Source organism: Dendrobates tinctorius, unplaced genomic scaffold, assembly GCF_039654945.1.
Source record: "Dendrobates tinctorius isolate UK_male_01 unplaced genomic scaffold, ASM3965494v1 ptg000138l, whole genome shotgun sequence".
Classification (NCBI taxonomy): Eukaryota; Metazoa; Chordata; class Amphibia; order Anura; family Dendrobatidae; genus Dendrobates; species Dendrobates tinctorius.
This window is the reverse complement of record NW_027361806.1, coordinates 27651902-27672487: the sequence shown is the minus strand read 5'-3', so window position 1 is coordinate 27672487 and position 20586 is coordinate 27651902. Positions and strand designations below refer to the sequence as shown.

The 20586-nt window shown below is 46.1% G+C and overlaps 1 protein-coding gene across 1 annotated transcript in view; it reads left to right on the top strand.

Moving 5' to 3' along the window:
• The window catches only part of TTLL7 (tubulin tyrosine ligase like 7), a 204912-nt gene extending 184976 nt beyond the window's left edge, over positions 1-19936 (top strand). The window contains exon 23 of the mRNA XM_073544895.1: positions 19767-19936. Within this exon, the coding sequence (XP_073400996.1) occupies positions 19767-19860 (94 nt within the window). The 3' untranslated portion in view covers positions 19861-19936. The remainder of the gene's footprint in view (positions 1-19766) is intronic.
• The last annotated feature ends 650 nt before the right edge of the window (positions 19937-20586 follow it).

Here is a 20586-nt window from a genome sequence, read left to right as displayed (position 1 = left end):
GAGGCACAGGAGGGATAAACAGACGGGAGGTCAGACAAAGCCAAAGATCATACACAGGATCACAGTACAGTACCAGGGATGAGACAGAGCGGATAATCAGGGCCAAGCAGAGATCAAAACCAAACAGACATATAAGGTACCAGGCAGAATCCAAAGCGATATCGAGAGAACAGACCGAGTCATACACAGAGAATCAAGTAACCAGAACACAGCACAAACACACTCAGGGGTCACCACACAATGCCAAGGGCGAAAGTATAACTGACAGGGATGGGAGCGTCCTGAGGCTATAAGAAGCCTCTCCCAGAACCAGGGAGAGGCCACAATCATAGCCCCAGGTGTGCAGGAAAGCCCCAGAAGCCTTTAACCCCAGAAATGCCAGTCATCAGCACTGGTTCCAAACATTAACCCCACGTGTGCGAGTCAAACCACACTGAGATCATGACAGTACCCCCCTCTCAACGGGGGGCCTCCGGACCCCCAGGCTTGCCCGGGTGCTTAGCATGGAAAGCCCGTACCAGGCGATCAGCATGTATCAACCGGGCCGGTACCCAGGACCTGTCCTCCGGTCCATACCCCTTCCAATGAACCAGGTACTGTACCGACCGCCGTACCAACCTGGAATCTACGATATGACCAACCTCGTACTCCACCTTCCCGTCGACCAAAACAGGAGAAGCAGCAGACTCGGAGTCTCCCCGGACTGCTTCAAAAGGTTTCAGTAGAGATTTGTGGAAGACGTTAGGGATCTTGAAAGAGGGTGGAAGGCACAGCCTATACGCCACTGGATTGATTTTTTTCCACAATCTTGTACGGGCCAATGAACTTGGGTCCTAACTTGGCTGACGGAATCTTTAACTTAATGTTTCGCGTGGAGAGCCAAACTTTCTCTCCAACCTGAAACGTGGGACCAGGTGTTCGTTTCCTGTCAGCGAAAAACTTATACCTGCCTTGAGACCTGGATATACGCCGCTGGACTTCTGCCCATGTATCTTTTAACCGCTGAACAGAGTCCTCAGCCCCGGGGCACCCCGAATCCAGACGAGAAAACTCACCAAAATGAGGACTGAACCCATAGTTAATCAAGAAAGGGGACCTACCAGTGGATTGACTCACCCGACTACTGAAGGCAAATTCAGCCAACGGCAGTGCATCGCACCAGTCATTCTGTCTAGCAGAGGTTAGACACCTGAGGATCTGTTCCAGGGACTGGATAGTGCGCTCCGTCTGCCCATTGCTCTCAGGATGGTATGCAGACGAAAAGGACAGAGACATACCTAATTTTTTGCAGAAAGCACACCAAAACTTAGCCACAAACTGCACACCACGATCAGACACCAGATTCAGGGGTACCCCATGCAACCGGATCACATGCTGCACAAACAACCTGGACAACGTCTCAGCTGACGGTAGTGCGGACAGGGGTACGAAATGAGCCTGCTTAGAAAACCTGTCCACCACTACCCATACCACTGTATTACCCTTAGATGGAGGGAGATTGGTAACAAAATCCATGGATAAGTGAGTCCATGGCCTTTCGGGAACTGCCAAAGGTATCAGCTCCCCTGCCGGCCGGCTATGAGAGCTTTTAGAACGAGCGCAGACCCCACAACCAGCAATTAATTTTTTATGTCCGAACCAAGGGTAGGCCACCAAAAGATCCTAGCCACCGCCAGACGTGTGGCTGAAATACCAGGGTGAGCACTCAGCTTGGATTCATGGAACTCCTGCAAGAGTTTCAGGCGAAGTTGCTCTGGGACAAACAACTTCCCCTCCGGCTTGGCCGCCGAGGCCTGCGACTGGGCCCCCTGAATCTCCCGTTCCAATTCAGATGAGACCTCTGCTATCACAACCCCAGGGTGAAGAATGGAGGACGGTGGCTCAGGGGGCGACACCGGCTGAAAACTGCGTGATAAGGCGTCAGCCTTGACATTCTTAGACCCTGGACGAAATGTAATCGTAAACTGAAAACGGGAAAAAAAAAGTGACCAACGGGCTTGTCTGGGCGTTAGTCTTTTAGCAGACTCAATGTATGACAAATTTTTGTGATCCGTGATCACCGTAACCGGGTGACTGGCCCCCTCCAAAAAGTGCCTCCATTCTTCAAAAGCCAATTTGACCGCAAGAAGCTCTCTATTGCCTACGTCGTAATTTCTTTCCGCAGCAGAGAACTTCTTGGAAAAGAAAGCACATGGCCTGAGGTTGGTTAGAGTGGCAGGCCCTTGGGACAACACCGCCCCCACCCCCACCTCAGAGGCGTCCACTTCCACGACGAATGGTTTGGACGGATCTGGCTGCACTAACACAGGAGCAGACATAAAACATTTTTTCAGCGTCGCAAAGGCCTCTTTTGAGAGCGAGGACCAATTTCTCACATCCGCACCTTTGCATGTTAAATCCGTGAGAGGTTTGACCACTTGCGAAAACCCCCGGATAAATTTTCTGTAATAATTGGCGAACCCCAAGAAGCGCTGAAGACCCTTAAGATCTCGAGGTTGCACCCAATCCGCAATGGCCTGCACTTTCTTGGGGTCCATGCGAAAACCCTCAACGGATACAATTAACCCCAAAAAGGACAACTCTTGTACACAGAATACACATTTTTCCAATTTGGCATACAAATGATTTTCTCTCAGCCTTTGGAGCACAGTTCGTACATGTTCCAAATGAGAATACTTGTCCGGGGAATATATCAAAATATCATCTAAGTAGATAACGACAAAACGACCAATGAGATCCGAGAATACCACGTTGATGAAATTCTGAAATATGGCAGGGGCGTTGGTAAGACCAAACGGCATGACCAAATTTTCAAATAGTCCCTCGGTCGTGAGGAACGCGGTTTTCCATTCATCCCCCTCTCGGACCCTTATCAAATTATATGCCCCCCGAAGGTCCAGTTTAGAAAACCACTTTGCCCCTGATAGTTGGTTACATAAATCAGGAATCAACGGAAGGGGGTACGTATTCCGTACAGTAATTTGATTAAGCTTCCGGAAGTCGAGACAGGGACGTAACCCGCCATCTTTTTTCTTTACAAAAAAGAAACCTGCCGCCACAGGTGAGACTGAAGGACGTATGTGTCCTTTGCGCAGACTTTCAGTAATGTACTCCTTCATAGCCAAGCGCTCAGGACCGGACAAATTAAACAGACGGGCTTTGGGTAATTTAGCCCCCGGGACAAGCTCAATAGCGCAGTCAAAGGGTCTATGTGGCGGTAACGTCTCGGCCTCGCTTTCGGAGAATACATCTTCGAAGTCCTTCAGGCATTCCGGAATACCTTCCAGCTCGACAGATGATACAGACACAGATTTAACAGGTTCAACCAGCAGTGCGGATTTATCACACAACTTAAAATCATTAAACCCCCATTGTACAATCTCCCCCGTTTTCCAGTTAATAACTGGGTTATGGTGTTGTAACCAGGGCATGCCCAACACCAACCCTGCAGATAGATTGTCCAGCACAAAACAACTTATGTTTTCCACATGAGTAGCGCCCACTCTGAGCGAAAACACATCAGACATAAAGCGAATTCCCTCCTTAGTGAGGGGAGATGAGTCAATGGCCATCACTTTGATCGGAACCTTGAGCCTAACTGTCCCTATCTTGCAGTGTGTGACCAATTGGGAGTCAATAAGATTAATAGATGATCCACAGTCCACGAAGGCTGTAGAGGAAAAAGAACTACCATCCACAAACAGTTCCACAGGCAGTACTACTTTAGAAAACGACGAAAATGGTACCTGAGGGTCTGAGCAGCTTCCCCGTTGACTACCCAGACCTAGTCGTTTCCCACCGACCGGGTTTGAAGACGGGCAATTCAGGCACTCCCTTTTCCAATGTCCCGTTTTACCGCAGTAAAAGCATAACTGCTTGTCCTTCCGGCGTTTCCTCTCCATATCCTTCAGGGAGAGGGCGCCTACATCCATGGGCTCAGGGGCAGTCTCTTTTCCACTGGGGAATAATGGAGTATCCACCTGCATCACCCCTCTGGCCCGCAGCCTGCGGTCCATCCGGACGGCCTGGGTCATGCGTCCTCGAGAGAGTTAGGTGGGGGATGTAACGCCAAGGCATCCTGCAGCCGCTCGGACAAGCCTCTGCGAAAGAGTCCTCGGAGTGCGGCGTCGCTCCAAGAGACCTCTGCCGCCCAGCGGCGGAACTCAGAACAAAACAACTCAGCTGAGCATTTCCCCTGACAGACACTCATCAACATGTCCTCTGCCAATCGCACTCGGTCAGGTTCATCATAAATGTGCCTGAGGGCCTCAAAGAATGCGTTCACTGACATACGTTCAGGAGCAGAGGAAGACAGAGAGAAAGCCCATGCTTGCGGAGCCCCCCGAAGTAGGGAAATAATGACCCCCACCCTCTGGAACTCATCCCCGGAGGAGCGGGGCCTTAGAGAAAAAAAAAGCTTGCATCCTTCTCTGAAAGACCTGAACTCCTTTTTATCCCCTGAGAAAAGGTCTGGTAATTTGACCGGAGATTCGGGGGATGCTAAGGACACATCCCCACCCCCAGAACCAGAAGCCCCTACATCGACAGCCCCCTGCACAGTAACCACCAACTGTTGCTGGGTCTGGGCCATCGTGTGTTGTTCCACATTGAGCTTATGGAACATTTGAGTCAGGTGCTTGACCTGATCAGCCAAGGCTTGTATGGGATCCATGAGGATAACACACACTTTTTTTTTTTCTCTTCAGAAAAAAAAAAACCTGAAACGGTCAGTTATAATGTCAGAGACACCGCACTACACTTGCTCATAGAGCCAGTGCGCGTGTCCTGAGTACAGAAGCAGTGCTAAGAGTTACCTGGGGAGCAGGGCAGCAGAGGTGACAATGCGTGCTCCAACTATTAGTGTCAGGGACCAGTCAACGCTGGAAAGTAAAGAGGCACGGGACCTGCGGATACTGAAAATGAACAAGCTTGCACAGGACCTATGGTCATGTGACTGCAAGGGGGCGTGGCTTAGCGTCCTGCTTTCAGATATGACAGGACACCATACAACAACTCAGAGTCAGGCAAAACGGAGGTCACAACAGTACGGGCAAACGAGGCACAGGAGGGATAAACAGACGGGAGGTCAGACAAAGCCAATGGTCATACACAAGATATCAGTACAGTACCAGGGAGGAGACAGAGCGGATAATCAGGGCCAAGCAGAGATCAAAACCAAACAGACATATAAGGTACCAGGCAGAATCCAAAGCGATATCCAGAGAACAGACCGAGTCATACACAGAGAATCAAGTAACCAGAACACAGCACAAACACACTCAGGGGTCACCACACAATGCCAAGGGCGAAAGTATAACTGACGGGGATGGGAGCGTCCTGAGGCTATAAGAAGCCTCCCCCAGAACCAGGGAGAGGCCACAATCATAGCCCCAGGTGTGCAGGTAAACCTGCATCAGGATCACAACCTTTAACCCCAGAAATGCCAGTCATCAGCATTGGTTCCAGACATTAACCCCACGTGTGCGAGTCAAACCGCACTGAGAACATGACAATCTGCATAGTTTGTCCTTTATTGTTTACAGGTAAACAGGCTGCAAGTACTGATACAATGGGCGATCAACATATTAGCAAACATTGATTATTCAATGACCCTGCCCTCCAAGGATAGCAGCCAATAAGCTGCAACAAACATCGATTCAAGAGTCAACATTCAGGCTCATATGAAAAATGGTCTATGTCTCTTGACCTAGCATAGTTAAGAATAACTGATGTGTCGTCACAGCATCCAGATACTTGAATAAGCGAAGTACGGAGGTCACCAGTGCACGCTGCGATTTTTATCACGCAGACATTCATTCATCTGAACAACCCTATTGTATAACATTAGTCGAGTGCTGACCGTCTGGGGTCAGCTATTTCACGGACAGCATTCGGGACGATAATACGGTGAATGTAACCTTATGGTAGCACGGAGTGGAGGACTGGTGGGGAGGGAATATGACCGCAGGATCAGTCAGTGTAGACTTTATTTGTATTCTGCAGCTGTGAAAACGCACAAATCTTTGTGGGAGCTGTAGACCTAAGAAAAGCTAAATATTTTTATTTAATAATTTTAGATTTATTTTACAAGATGGGAAATCTATTAATTCTTTAATTTAGATGCTATAGTTTTCTTACCATTTAAAGGTTGATTCACAACAAACACTTTGTGCAGATTTTCAGCTCATTTCATTTGTGCAAATCTAATTTTCACACGACATCACCAGTTACATCATCTCCGTCCTGTGACATCATTTCAATAACCTGCCTGAAATTTCAGCAGTTTTGCGTTTGATATATTATTTTCTGCATATTTCCTGAAGTTGAGCTGCCACATACACACCAACATATATGCGCACATACTGTATACAGAACACCTTATATTCCCATACATATATATATATATATATATATATATACACCCAGCCTCTTCTTCTGCAGTTTTGGCTTATTTTCTGCTGCTACTATGGTCTTCTCTCCTGGACACATCGGATACCATTTTCCATGCTGAGAAAACCTAATTACACATTTATACTTCTATAGATTTCTATGTCATCTCTAGGGGGTCACTCAGCGGGGGGCTGCAGATAACAGATGGGCCTGCTCCGGCCCCTCCAGCTGCCTGGAATATAGATTTTACATAATCTTTGTTGTGACTGGAGTAAACATGGAAGGTTTTATAGTCCATCCGTGAACTGACCTCAGACATTGCTGGCAAACACCCCTGACAATTCTCACAGCTGAAGTGTTGCTACAATTGTACCTTGTCAGTCTAAACAGTCTGGTCTTCAGACTAATGCAATTTACCTGCATCGATACATTGTAGCGAACAAGGAGGACAAGACAGATGATCTCATAGAGGATTGCCTGGATTGGGATTGGACACAATTGTAACCAATCCCCAGTTGTGAGAATTGTTGGGTCCATCAACCCCTAATATACAGGAGATGCGGCTGCTGAAGGGGGGAGCTTGGAAAACAATCAATGGGGTCCATGGGGCGCCATTGGTGTCCGTCATATGTAGCATCATATAGTATAATAGAAAAATGGAAACAATTATGTGAACTGAGACTACGCTGAATCATCTAATTCAGGCGGGAACTCTTGCTCTGACTATTTTTGGGGTCACTGTCTGGTACGATTAATGGTCCACTCTGGCTGGCATTATACAGGCCAAGGAGCTTGAAATAGGATGATCTTCTGAAGATCTTCATGGACATGGATTCATGTCATATCCTGGGTTCTTTCATGGAACAATCCAAGCTTCGAACTCCGATACACTAAAGTGCCCTCAAAAATACAAAAATGATGTAAATATGAAGAGAAGACCCTGCCTCATCATCCATCATCCTGGGGATTTATTCGGGGATGTTTAGACAGTGAATATTAAGTAAAGATGGCTCGGTGGAAATGCACAATCTAGATGTTCTCAATTATTGTACACGATGTCGGGAGAATAATGTCATTTCAATATCTGAACACGGCTCGGGTATAACGTGATTTTTGTTTCCTTTCTGTTGTCGCAGTCAGCACGGTGTCAATGGATATTTGATATTTAGATAGAAATAATAAGAAGCAATAGAAAAGACACAGATGATATTGACTGGTAGCAGCAACACATCCGGTATATCGAACTAAATGTCATTAACAGTCGAATTTCCATCAGAGACTGAAAGTTTATGAGTTTATTCAGGCAGCCAAAGTTTGTGAAAAGTTAAGCGAGTGATCCTGCATGAATACCATGTGTAATGCTGCCCCCTAGTGGACTGTTCACAATGAAAAAGAACTTCTACAATTGGTTCATTTGGGGTGTCATTACTAAAGGAGCTATAAACATGGATGTAATAACAAGTATGTCTCACTGAATGTGAAATGTATCTGATTTCCTCAGGAAGAATTGAACATTTCTTCTGACTTCTCACTTTTTAGCCTGTCGCTGTCATTGAATAGATGGATAATCTTAGAGGAGAAGTTGGAAAAGATTGCTATGGTTGGTTCTCCTACAGTAGTGAGTTCAGGCCCGCGCCTGTGATTGTCAGCCATTGCTGTCTGTAGGTAACTTCCACTATTGACATCAGGAATGACATGGCATTACCAGTGCTTGGCACAAGTTCAGCCCTAGTTCACATTAGTAAGACTGATGTCGCGGTTTCTGAGTTTACAGGAACCAAGTGCAAAACGATGAATCCATTTTGATTCATTCTGTCTCAGATTCTAAAGGATCCGCTGACAATCACTCATGTTCTGGAGCCTATCGGTTACATGGCTCCATATTTCGGCGTGTGAGTTGTATGGGGTTGGGGACCTCTCATTGACATGTATAGAGAGCACTTGCCAGCTGTGACCACAGACATAAGTTCCGAGTATTCAATATGTGACCTTACTGAAGAAACCACTCACGCCATTTTCCAAAGCCACACCCGTTCTTAACCTCTCCGTGCCTCATTCTCCACCTTCACGAGTGAAAAAAATGACCTCAGGATATTTGCTGACTCTTCCAGATGTCTAGGGGACCTTGCCTTCTCTTGGGAACCTCCTGGATGTATTCTATACAGTATATAGCAATGATAAAAATAAGGGCCCTTAGGCTGTGTGCCCATGTAGCGTTTTATTCCGGACACTAAAAACCAGACTCCTTCCCAGAAATCGCACGTTTTTTTCCGCGCGATTTCACTGCGATTTTCGTGTGCGATATTCAAGCACTTTCCAAGCGATTTGAAGCATCGCTTGGAAAGTGACAGGTTGGTCACACTCGTCAAACATAGTGTTTGACAAGTGTGACCAGGTTTTTACTATTGAGGCCGCCTATGCAGCATCAATAGTAAAAGATAGAATATTAAAAATGATAAAAAAATTAAAAAAAAATTGGGGTATATTTACCTTCCGACGTCCCGCGCTGCATTCCCGGGCCTCAGCGTTCCCAGCGATGCCTTGCGAGACCTGTGATAACGTTGGTCTCGCGTTGCTATAGCGATCTCGCGAGACCGCTAGACTACGTCATCACAGGACCTTGCCGCAAGGCATTACTGGGAACGCTGAGGCTGGGAACGCAGTGCGGGACGTCGGAAGGTAAATATACCCTGATTTTTTTATTTTTTATTCTTTTTTTTTACAGGGTGTAAGGATTCGACTCGCTTAGGTGCAGCGGGAGACAAACATGAGGCACGTTCCTTTAAAAGTTCACAGGGTTTATTACTCCATAAACCAGAGACAGCACATAAACAGTCCTTAGCTGGGCTGTGTTCCCTCCGGTCCTGTGCACACAGGCCAGGGCAATGTCCAGAGCAGCGCTCCATCTGCAGCCGCAGACACAGGAAGGCTTCTCCTTCCTTGGAACCCAGATCACTTTTTGTAGTGTCCCACCTGGACACATGGAAGTTTGTCCACACTCTGACTCACTCTCATGTGCTAAACACCTTAATTACATAGCCCTGTAAGCACACCCGTAGGTGAGGTATGGATCACATGAGCTGGTCACATGGTCAGGACTTCACCACAGGTCCTGAACATAGACATATCTTCAGGCAAAACGAAGAACAGTCCGCACCCAGTGCACTAAATGACATCTTTAGTGCTCATGTACACTATAGGCAAAATACTCCGGGTTGCATCGCAGGGAGCATCCCTCCATGTGACATATCTCCCATTAACCACGTGATCACCTGTCACACCACGAGGGGTATGGTACCCAGGGCCTGGAGGACAGTCTCCTCTCCTCCACACCGTGGGTACCAACCGCACATGAGACGCTTAACTTCCCGCATGGTGGGCATAGCTACATGCGGGAAGTAAGCGGTTCTCATACATTCCTATGGGTGCAGAATCGCGGCAATTCTTTGCGATTCCGCACAAAAGAATGAGCATGCTGCGATTTTTTCAGCGATGCGATTCCGCCATGGAAAAAAGCGCAGCATTAGCACAGCATGTGCGGAATGCCATAGGAATGCATGGGGGGCGTTCTGTACACGATTTTTAAACGTTTTCGTGCCAAAAATCACGGCAAAAACGCTTAAAAATCGCACCGTGGGCACACAGCCTTAAGGGAAGGAGTCCGGTTTTTAGTGTGCGTTTTAAAACGCAACATGGGCACATAGCCTTAAGGTGCTGCTTGACTCTAGCTTGCTCCTAGCCTCGTACATTTCCACCGTGCTAACATTACAGCACCTGCAGAGGCCACGTACCTGCACAACTACCATTCATTAGGTTGGGAATAAGAGCAACCTCCATAGGGACGCCTCACGCCTGTGGCCCCCAAAGAACCCGTGTGGAGCCGGGCTGTAATTGGCATCTTGCCATACCTTGGCTTCATATTGAGTCCGTGTAGCTCTAGTAGTGTATATCCGAACACCAGCGGCATAGTGGGGGGGGGGGGGCAGAGGGGCGGCTGACCCGGGCACCAAATTCTATGGGTGTATGACATCTTACTCCAATCCCAATGATACTTCTTGGAGCAGTGAGTGCCTGCCAATGCTACAATGAAGGGAAAAAGTATTTGACCCCTTGCTGATTCTGTAAGTTTGCCCACTGACAAAGACGTCATTAGTCTAAAACTATAGATAAAATAATCCCATAGAAAACTTATGGAGGGAGGTGAAGATCCGAGTTGCCAAGCGACAGCCTCAAAATCTTACTGATTGAGATGATCTGCAAAGAGGACTGGAGGAAAATCCCTCCTGACATGTGCGCAAATCTCATCATCAACTACAAAACACGTATGACTGCTGGGCTTGCCAACAAGGGTTTTACCACCAAGTATTAAGTCTTGTTTGCCAGAGGGATCAAATACTTATTTCTCACTGCAATATGCAAATTAATATAATTTATACAATGTAATTTTCTGGATTTTATTTTTGTTATTCTGTCTCTCAATGTTAAAATTAACCTACCCATAAAATTATAGACTGTTCATATCTTTGTCGGTGGGCAAACTTACAAAATCAGCAAGGGATCAAATACTTATATCCTTCACTGTAGATAATTACATCTTTGTTACTACCATAAAATTCTATGCAGAGCGCAACAGTCAAAATTAGTTTGTCATTGGCTGCTGCGCTCTGCATAGGCAGCAACCAAAATAACAAAGATCTCAGTATGATGACGTTAGGCTGGAGTCACACTAACCTGCGCAAAATACGCTCTGTATTTTACATGCGTAATACGGATCAATGACCACTAAATAGTGGTCCGTAGGTCATCCGTAAGCAAGGTGAGGTCGCGTATTTTGCGCATGTGTGTATCCGTATGTAATCCGTATGCAATCCGTATGGCGAGATTTTCTCGCAGCCTTGCAAAATGGACATTTAACGGTTTTGAGGCCTGCAAACAATTTAAATCATTAGCCTGCACCCTATTTAGACACTCAGAAACAGGTGGCTGCCTACATTCTGTCCATTTGTCACCTTGCTTTCACGAGGGGTGTTGGTGTTCTTTGTGCAGCATGGCAGAGGGTCTAACATTCAATACAACTGAGCAGGTTCTCTTTACCTGGCTTTTGTCACGGCGCTTTGGCCAACCATACCCAGTGATAGTGGATCCGCGGAGGAGGAGACGCATGTGGGTACATCCACTTTTGAGGCAACGACTCACAAGAGGTCATTTTCACCGCCTCTATTCGTCTCTGCGGGAGCATCCGGAGAAATGTTACCAGTACTGTCGTATGAGCATTTCCACATTTGATCGCGTCTTGGAGACAGTGCGCCCTGGGATCGCCTTTCAGGACACAAGGATACGCAAAGCGATATCTGCAGAGGAGCGACTTCTACTCACAATACGGTATGTACTACACAACCACATTCTCTATGTTCATAATGTGTGTGTTAATTTATGTTTTTTGGCCTTCTTGGACAAAGTTTAATACCCTCATCTTACTCAAAATATGTTTCACCTGACACAGCACAATGTTACATCTAATATGTACTGCATATCACTTAGTCATTGTGCCACCAAATATGTGTGTGTTCTTCTCTCTCATTTCCTACCAAGTTTGGTCCGCATGTAACTGATTTTTTTTTACTTAAGCCATTCTAACCTGGACTATTTCTGTTGTTCTACAGCTTCCTGTCCACTGGCCTGTCTTATGCCGCCCTCCACCATGAGTTTCTCATTGGAAAGTCAACCATTTCAGGCATAGTGAGGTCTACATGTGCAGAAATCTGGACAAGACTCCATCAGGTGGTCATGCCCGAGCCCAGGATGGAAGACTGGTTAAAGATATCAAGGGACTTTGAGGAGGACTGCCAGTTTCCAAATTGTATTGGGGCCCTGGATGGCAAACATATCAGGGTGCGTAAGCCGCCGAACTCAGGCTCCCAATTCTTCAATTATAAGCAATACTTTTCTGTTGTATTGTTGGCTCTGGCAGACCCTCAATACAAGTTTATAATTGTTGACATTGGGGCCTATGGAAGGACGGGAGACTCTAGAGTCTTCAATACTTCCATAATGGGTCGGCGGCTACGCACCAACCAGTTGGATCTACCACCACCACGCCAGCTACCAGGCTCCCCCGAACAATCAGTCCCTTATGTCCTTGTGGCAGATTAGGCCTTTCAGTTAACGCGCAATGTCATGAGGCCATATCCCGGGCGCAACCTTGACCACAGGCGCGGAATTTTTAACTTGCGCCTATCACGTGCTAGGCGACTGGTGGAGCGTTCCTTTGGGATTCTTTGTGCCAAATGGCGAGTACTCCAGTCTGCCATTCAGCTGAGTGTGCAAAATGTGAATGAAGTTGTCAAAGCCTGTGTTGTTCTGCATAACTTCACCAGGATACATGATTGTTCCTCCTCTGCTGGTGTTGTTCGTAGGCCGGACAATGCGCGCAGGGTGAGACCACCTATCAACCCTCAACGTAGACCGCTCTCTGGCCTCAAAGTGCGTGATATATTCACGAATTACTTTATCTCACCTGAGGGGGCAACTTCTTGGCAAGAGAATGCTGTGTCTATGTTATAATTTGTTTTTTTCAAAGTGTGTCTAAATATATATTACTCAAGCCTTGTTATGATTCTATGAGTGTTTCTTTGCATTGGTTGGTGTCTGTAAGTATGTTGTGTGGGAAAGTGAAAAATCACACAGAGACGTTAACTAGAGTAGACAAATTTTTAGTTTTGCCTTTTTTTTTTTTTGTTTTGCTTAAAGGCAAACATAATTTTGCCATAACACAAATTTGGCAATGGCCAAAATGACCCTTTGGGCCTTCTTTAACTTGGTGTAACATTAACATTACAGAAAAAAACTGCAACAAACATTATGCAATAACAACATTGCTGCATGCCTACATTAACCTGGATTAGGCAACAAAGGGTGAGCTCCATCACCTAAATAAAGTCAATAAGATAACACTCACATTTCCTCATAATGTTTTCCAAACATAGAATGATTCCACCATGACAGTCAAGGCTACCTCACAGCTTTCACACAGATATTACCTGTCTGTAGAACAGACAATATTTAAGCATGCTATACCGGAAAGGATGAAAATACAAAACTCACTTGTTAAGACATAGAGAGAGCGTGATATTCTGAATGCTGGTCGCCTCAAATTGGGTTACTAGAGAATGCTAATAACAAAGGTGACTACTTAACTAAAGGCAAGCACGCCTTTCCTATGCATTAACAAGTGATTAGTGTATTTTCATCCTTTCATGTAACAGTATAGCGCATTTAAATATTCTCTTTTATACACACATGGAATATCTGTGTGAAAGGCGTGAGGTAGCGTTGCCTGTCATGATGGATTGTTTCATATGTTTGGAAAACATTGTTTACAAATGTGAGTGTTAAATTATGTTCTAAATGTTGGTGAAGGAGAACACCTGTTTGTTTCTCTAGATTAGAAGCACCAGTTACCTGTTACTGGACATCTCCAAATTTTTGATTCATAAATCCTCATATGTAGGGGAAGGGGAACGGGGAGGAACAGCCTGTGGGTGCTGCTGGACATTGTAGGCAACATCGCCCTGTGTGGGGCCATACTGTTGCCCATGATGCTGTTGTTGTCCAGCCTCCTGGGCCTGTTGGTGATACTGGCCAGAGTAATGATGATGGTGAGGGGCTTCCTGTTGGCTCTGGTAGGCCCGTGGCTCATACCCACCAAGATAGCCAGATCGTCCCCAACCAGGTTGGGACCAGCCTCCAACACTGGGTGGGTACAAGTGGCCATATTGGTGGGGTTGGCTTGAGGAAGACATTTGGGGCTGCGGAATAGAAGGATGGGTAGGAGGAGGAAGGGCTTGAGGTGTTGGCCCACGTATTAGGGGCTGTTCAGACCCTGCTTGACCAAGCATCTGTGTGGATGGTCTCATGCGCATTAAATTTCTTGGTGAGAGCTGCCACCTCTCCAGAAATTCAAACACCTCATATGGGGTATTGGGGGGGGGGTGCTTGCATCAAGCAGGATCTGAATACATCCCCTAATACGGAGCCTGACCTCACGGGTAAGCGCACGGACATAAAGGGTGAGGCTACGTGCATAGGCCTCCTCACCATCATCTGTAGTGACTCTGGACAAGTAATTCAGCACCCCAGTGTCCACATTGGTCCTGCTCTCTTGAATGGCGACCTGGCGCCTTCTTCTTGTTTGCCGTGAGGCTAGAGCAGCCTGTGGGGAGGGCCTGTTCTGGGCAGTTGGGCTGCTGCTCAAGTTGCCCGGCTCTTCCAGGATGGGTGAGGTTGCAGCTGCAGACCGTCCTGGTGGTGTGTTCTGTAGGGCAGCCATTGTGTGTTCTGGTGATGCCTCCTCTTCAGCCATCCTTCTTGTAGGGGGAGAAGATGGGCCAGCCACCTCATCCCCTACAGGATCTATAATGGGCTCTGCCTCTGAGGCCGTTCCTCGATCCGTAAGGTTGGATTGAGTTCTGTTATGAAATAGAACAGAGGCAAAAATACATCAATATTTTTGTCCCTGTAAAGTATTTGTGTAATGTTTTTGTGTCATGTGGTGTGAGGTATGTACTTACGGTCTCAGAGCCAGAATTGGGGCGAGGAAGTTCAGCCGGTCATAGTAAATATATTTGCGCTTGACATGGCCAGCATCCCCACTCCTGGACCGCTGCTGGCGTTCCCGGCGGAACTGGTCCCGGATGCTTCTCCACCGTTTCATCACATCTTCCACTGCAATGTGACAGGAAAGATTGTCAAAATCACATATTTGAGAGGTCACATTTTCAAGCAGTAGTCTAGGCATGGGGCCTTCTGGGGTGTGCGTTCTACCCATGGTGGCATATGTAATTGGGCCGATACCCAGGGTCTCATTAGCTCCCCTGAAACTAATTTTAGTGGCTAGGAGGATGAGGAGCTTGTGGCCTAACCTCTAATTATGGCTGTGTGAAGCCACGTGTCACATCCTAATGTAACGGCCTCATGAGGCTAAAAGTACATGCCCAGGAAGGGGGGGGGCTGATTGTAGAGTCATTTTATAGCGCGCGCTAACGTTAATTATATTTTTATGGTTGCACTTACGAATTTTCTGCTGCTCATCACGTGGTCTGTCACCGAAGTCATGGTACATCTGGCGACAGATGCGCCTCCATGACGCCTCCTTTCGTGTGCGGTTCGCATAGTTTGCGTCGCGTGGGTCCCATATTTCTGGACGCTCCTGCACCAGGACAATGAGCATCTCTACATTAATGTATGTGGACGCCATGCTGCTGCCGTACTCCGTGGCGGCGTACTTCCTGGATGTCTGGAGCGCTTTTTGAGCTCATTTGCATGTCTAGGCTTCCTGATGATGGATTGGCCCATTTCCTGTCACCAGCCAAAAGACCTGAGTATTGCTCGCAGGTCACACGTGTGTTCAGTGTGTAATCCGTATTTTTTGCGCACCCATAGACTTGCATTGGCGTGCTACGGGCGTAGTACGCTGACAGTCCCAGCATGCTGCGAGTGGCACGGAGCGTAGGATACGGAGGAGAAATATACGGCTGGTGCGAGTGACCCCATAGAGAATCATTGGTCCGTGTCTAATGCGGGCTTTTAGCGCCTCTCACTCTCCCGTATTCCTCGCCAGTGTGACCCCAGCCTTAGCTTTGTCATCTTGGTTGCTGCCTGTGCAAAGCGCAAAAGCCAATGTTGTGCTCTGCATAGGCAGCAGTTGAAATGATAAAGGCGGCACTGTATTCTGCAGCTCCCTGCCTCTTCTCTCACTTGTGATTTTGTGTGGGAAGAGGCAGAAACGCCTGTAAAAAAAAATGCCACTATGGGTTAGCACTAGGGTTTAGGGACAGTGCTAGTGTTGCAGAACAGAACACAAAAATGTAAGAAAAAGTAAAAAAAAATCTAACACTGTGTAACTTTAGCTTTAAAACGCAGTTTTGAACAGTCCATGGGTTAGTGGCTGCAGAACACTTGACTTGCCCGGACGCTGGCCGCCCCCGCTGTGTCACTACTGGACGTCCATGTCGGGGTGGCCTGACTTTTTGGAAGTTCTGCTTTCTTTCGGTTCTTCTGATTCTAAACCCCAGCTCTACATAATTACAGTTTTGCTCAAAGATCTAGAAGCAATGGAAAAGCAACCAAGCAGCTGACACTGAATCATTGGTGTCTCCTCGCAGAGGACTCGTGACTCTGTGCCGGAATCTCATGCACTTTTGCAGAGCGCAGTTTACATCGGTCATTAGCCTGGAAAATGCTGACATGGTTCATTTGTACTTAGTGATGATGAATCGCCTATGACAGTAATTTACTGACTTGGTGGCGAGCGGAGGACTCACTGAGCATCTGCTGAACTGCACAATGTGTTATTGATTAAGTTCCCATTGTCTGAAAACAGGAAAATTGGATTAGATTGTTTTTACAGGCCGGGAGTTCTGTGCGTGTGGATCGCACGTCCCAGGATCATCTCAGCTCTTACGTGGAGTATGAAGGATTGTGGACGACGTCCAAAGAGGATTAATTTCGTTTTTGTATGGTACCAACACTTTCCACGGCGCTGTCTATAGATATTCACATCTCTGTCCGCAGCACGGCTCACGCACAGATGCCAAAATGAAGGGTTTCTCTTGTCCTAATCCCGACGATCGACTGATCAGCACCTCCTATATTGGTTATCCTAGCACAGCGCCATACATCCAATAGTGGCTGTTATTGGTACTGCAGCTCAGCTCATTCTAGCCATTATAGTGTAGCATGGCTACCGGGGAGCAGAGTGCGGGCGCCCCGGAGTATTGCAGAGGCTACGCCTCTGCAATACTCCTATTAAACACCGATGATCTATCCTAAGCAAAGTCACAGACAGCCCCTATTAGCGAACCGTATGTTTGTCCACAATGTTTTTTACAGCAGCGGTGCCCCCTACATGATTCATATACTGAAACACAAGAAGAGAACAAAAAATGACAAATTTGCAAAAATACTTTGCAGTAAAATACATAACACTGATCAACAAGTGCTGTATAACAAATACAGGGTATTTAGTCGATACGTTTTTTGCAAAAAATGTATGCCAAGCCGCTTCACCACGTCACGGTAACCCTTCACGAAGCAGTCCCTATCTAATATATTTAAAACCTGAACATGTGAACAGTGTCTAAATGAACAGGATACAGACAGGCGCCTCCTAGTATATGGGCTTGTGGTGTAAGACAGCTCATTTATGTGCATGTCATACAGGAGAGGGGTGGGGTCTCCCAAACCATGCTTAGCAAGGAAAAACGGATTAAAAACATATGTGACATGCACAAGTGTGAACAGGTCAGTAAGACAATGCTCACACCACCCAATGGCTGAAACACAACAAGAGAACAAAAAATGACAAATTTGCAAAAATACTCTGCAGTAAAATACATAACAGTGATCAGCAAGGGACTGCTTCGTGAAGGGTTACCGTGACGTGGTGAAGCGGCTTGGCATACATTTTTTGCAAAAAAAGTATCCACTAAATACCGTGTATTTGTTATACAGCACTTGCTGATCACTGTTATGTATTTTACTGCAGAGTATTTTTGCAAATTTGTCATTTTTTGTTCTCTTGTTGTGTTTCAGCCATTGGGTGGTGTGAGCATTGTCTTACTGACCTGTTCACACTTGTGCATGTCACATATGTTTTTAAGATTCATATACTGTAGCAGGACATACGGCTAATGGCTGACTGACTTCATGGGGCTATGCTATTAAAGGGGGTGTCCAGTGGATACAAAATATTTTTAATTGACTGGATAAACCCTTTAAGATTAGGAGCTTCCCTCGAAAGTTCTCATTTCCCTAGAAAGTTCTATTGAAGAATAACCAGAGGCCTGGAAGTGTCACATATGATTACGGCTCCGGTCACATTCAACCTGTGAGTCAGAACACATGAATACTGCGATCCCCGGAATCGTCTCCTGGTGATCCTGACCCAGCTGGACGCGGAGAGCACTTGGTCTCCTCCCGATGGTTTTGGAGCAGAAGGAGCCTCCACATGTATAATATTGGCAGCTAATTTTCTGAAAGGGAAGGTGACGGCGCATTGAAAGCTCAGTCTTATTACTAACAGATGGGAAACTTTCCGGGGTCTTGGTGAAGGATGCACATTTAGAATTTGTTAGCTATCAGCAAACACAGGCAATAACCAGAAGATGAGGCCTCCCGCATGGAAAGATTGTGGATGCCCCGGAGTTAGAGAAACTGGCAGGACAAGAAAGTTTTAGCCCCCCCCATAAAATGCTGCTCTTTTCCACCCCACCAAGATAAATCAAGGAAGACTCTCAGTGGAAAGGGCAATCCGTGTCTTTATAAGAATAGTGGTACATGATCAGCAGGGAATTGGGAGAGGAGCACGGCAGATCACTACACTATGTGTAGGGAATTGGCAGGAATAAATATTTCTGGACTCATCCTCTTAAAGGTCAGGGCTGAAATGACCAGCCATTGTTTTTTCATTTTTGCCATATTTTGGCTGTATAAGTCGTATTTTTTTATTTCACGGACTCTACCTGGCATTGTTTTCTGTGACAAAAATTGTCAAGAGATCAGGTTTTGCTGCAGAAAAAAAATGCTGAAAAAACGCCTAGCGTGAACTTACCCTTTAAAAAAATATTTTTGCTGACCAAGTATGGAAAAAAAAATTGTCGACAATAAAACATTAAGGCTATGTGCACACGCTGCAGATTCACCTGCGGGTTTTTTCCTGCGGAACCGCAGGTAAAACCGCAGGTAAAGTGACCTGCGGTTTTCCTGCGGTTTGGTCTGCGGTCTTGCCCTGCGGTTTCACACCTCTACTATGTTAAAGGTGTGAAACCGCAGCGGAATCCGTAGAAACAATTGACATGCTGCGGGAAAAAAACCGCAGCAAAACCGCGCGGAAAAAACCTCAGCGTGAGCACAGCGGTTTTGAAAACCCATAGGGTTACATGGTACTGTACCATGTCCGTGGAACTGCTGCGGTTCCGCAGGGCCAAAACCACAGCGCAACCGCAGCAAAAACCGCAGCGTGTGCACATAGCCTAAAATATGGAACCCGGGGCCCAACCACCCCCCTTAATTCACAAACATATCTGTATCAGACAAGGCTGTTAAAGAGGTTTCTGCGGTGGCGTAACTTAAGACTCATGGGCCCCAATTACTGCAAGTCTTTAATAGCATTGGTCTTTTTCTATAGGCTGAAGGGACTTTTGGGGCCCCTAGTCTCCAGGGCCCGGGTGTGTTGCAGCCCCTGCACCTATTGTAGTTATGCCCCTGGATTTCCGGGAGTTTATTATTAATGGTCGATCCTTAGATGTGTACCTGATGTAAATATCCGGGTCCAATCTACATTGTTACTTTTCTATATTTTATACTTTTCTTAACAGGAATAAAATCCTGATTGTGAAGGATGTAACAACAAGAAGAGAAGATGAACTTTCTAACCTGTCTATGACTGCGCCGTCTCTCTTCAAGCCCTAGGGACGGTCCCATACATGGTGTACATATACTGTATGGCCTATACATGGTGTATATATACTGTATGGTCTGTACATGGTGTATATATACTGTATGGTCTGTACATGGTGTATATATACTGTATGGCCTATACATGGTGTATATATACTGTATGGTCTGTACATGGTGTATATATACTGTATGGTCTGTACATGGTGTATATATACTGTATGGCCTATACATGGCGTATATATACTGTATGGTCTATACATGGCGTATATATACTGTATGGCCTATACATGGTGTATATATACTGTATGGCCTATACATGGTGTATATATACTGTATGGTCTGTACATGGTGTATATATACTGTATGGCCTATACATGGCGTATATATACTGTATGGTCTATACATGGCGTATATATACTGTATGGCCTATACATGGTGTATATATACTGTATGGCCTATACATGGTGTATATATACTGTATGGTCTGTACATGGTGTATATATACTGTATGGCCTATACATGGTGTATATATACTGTATGGTCTGTACATGGTGTATATATACTGTATGGCCTATACATGGTGTATATATACTGTATGGCCTATACATGGTGTATATATACTGTATGGTCTGTACATGGTGTATATATACTGTATGCCCTATACATGGTGTATATATACTATATGGCCTATACATGGTGTATATATACTATATGGCCTATACATGGTGTATATATACT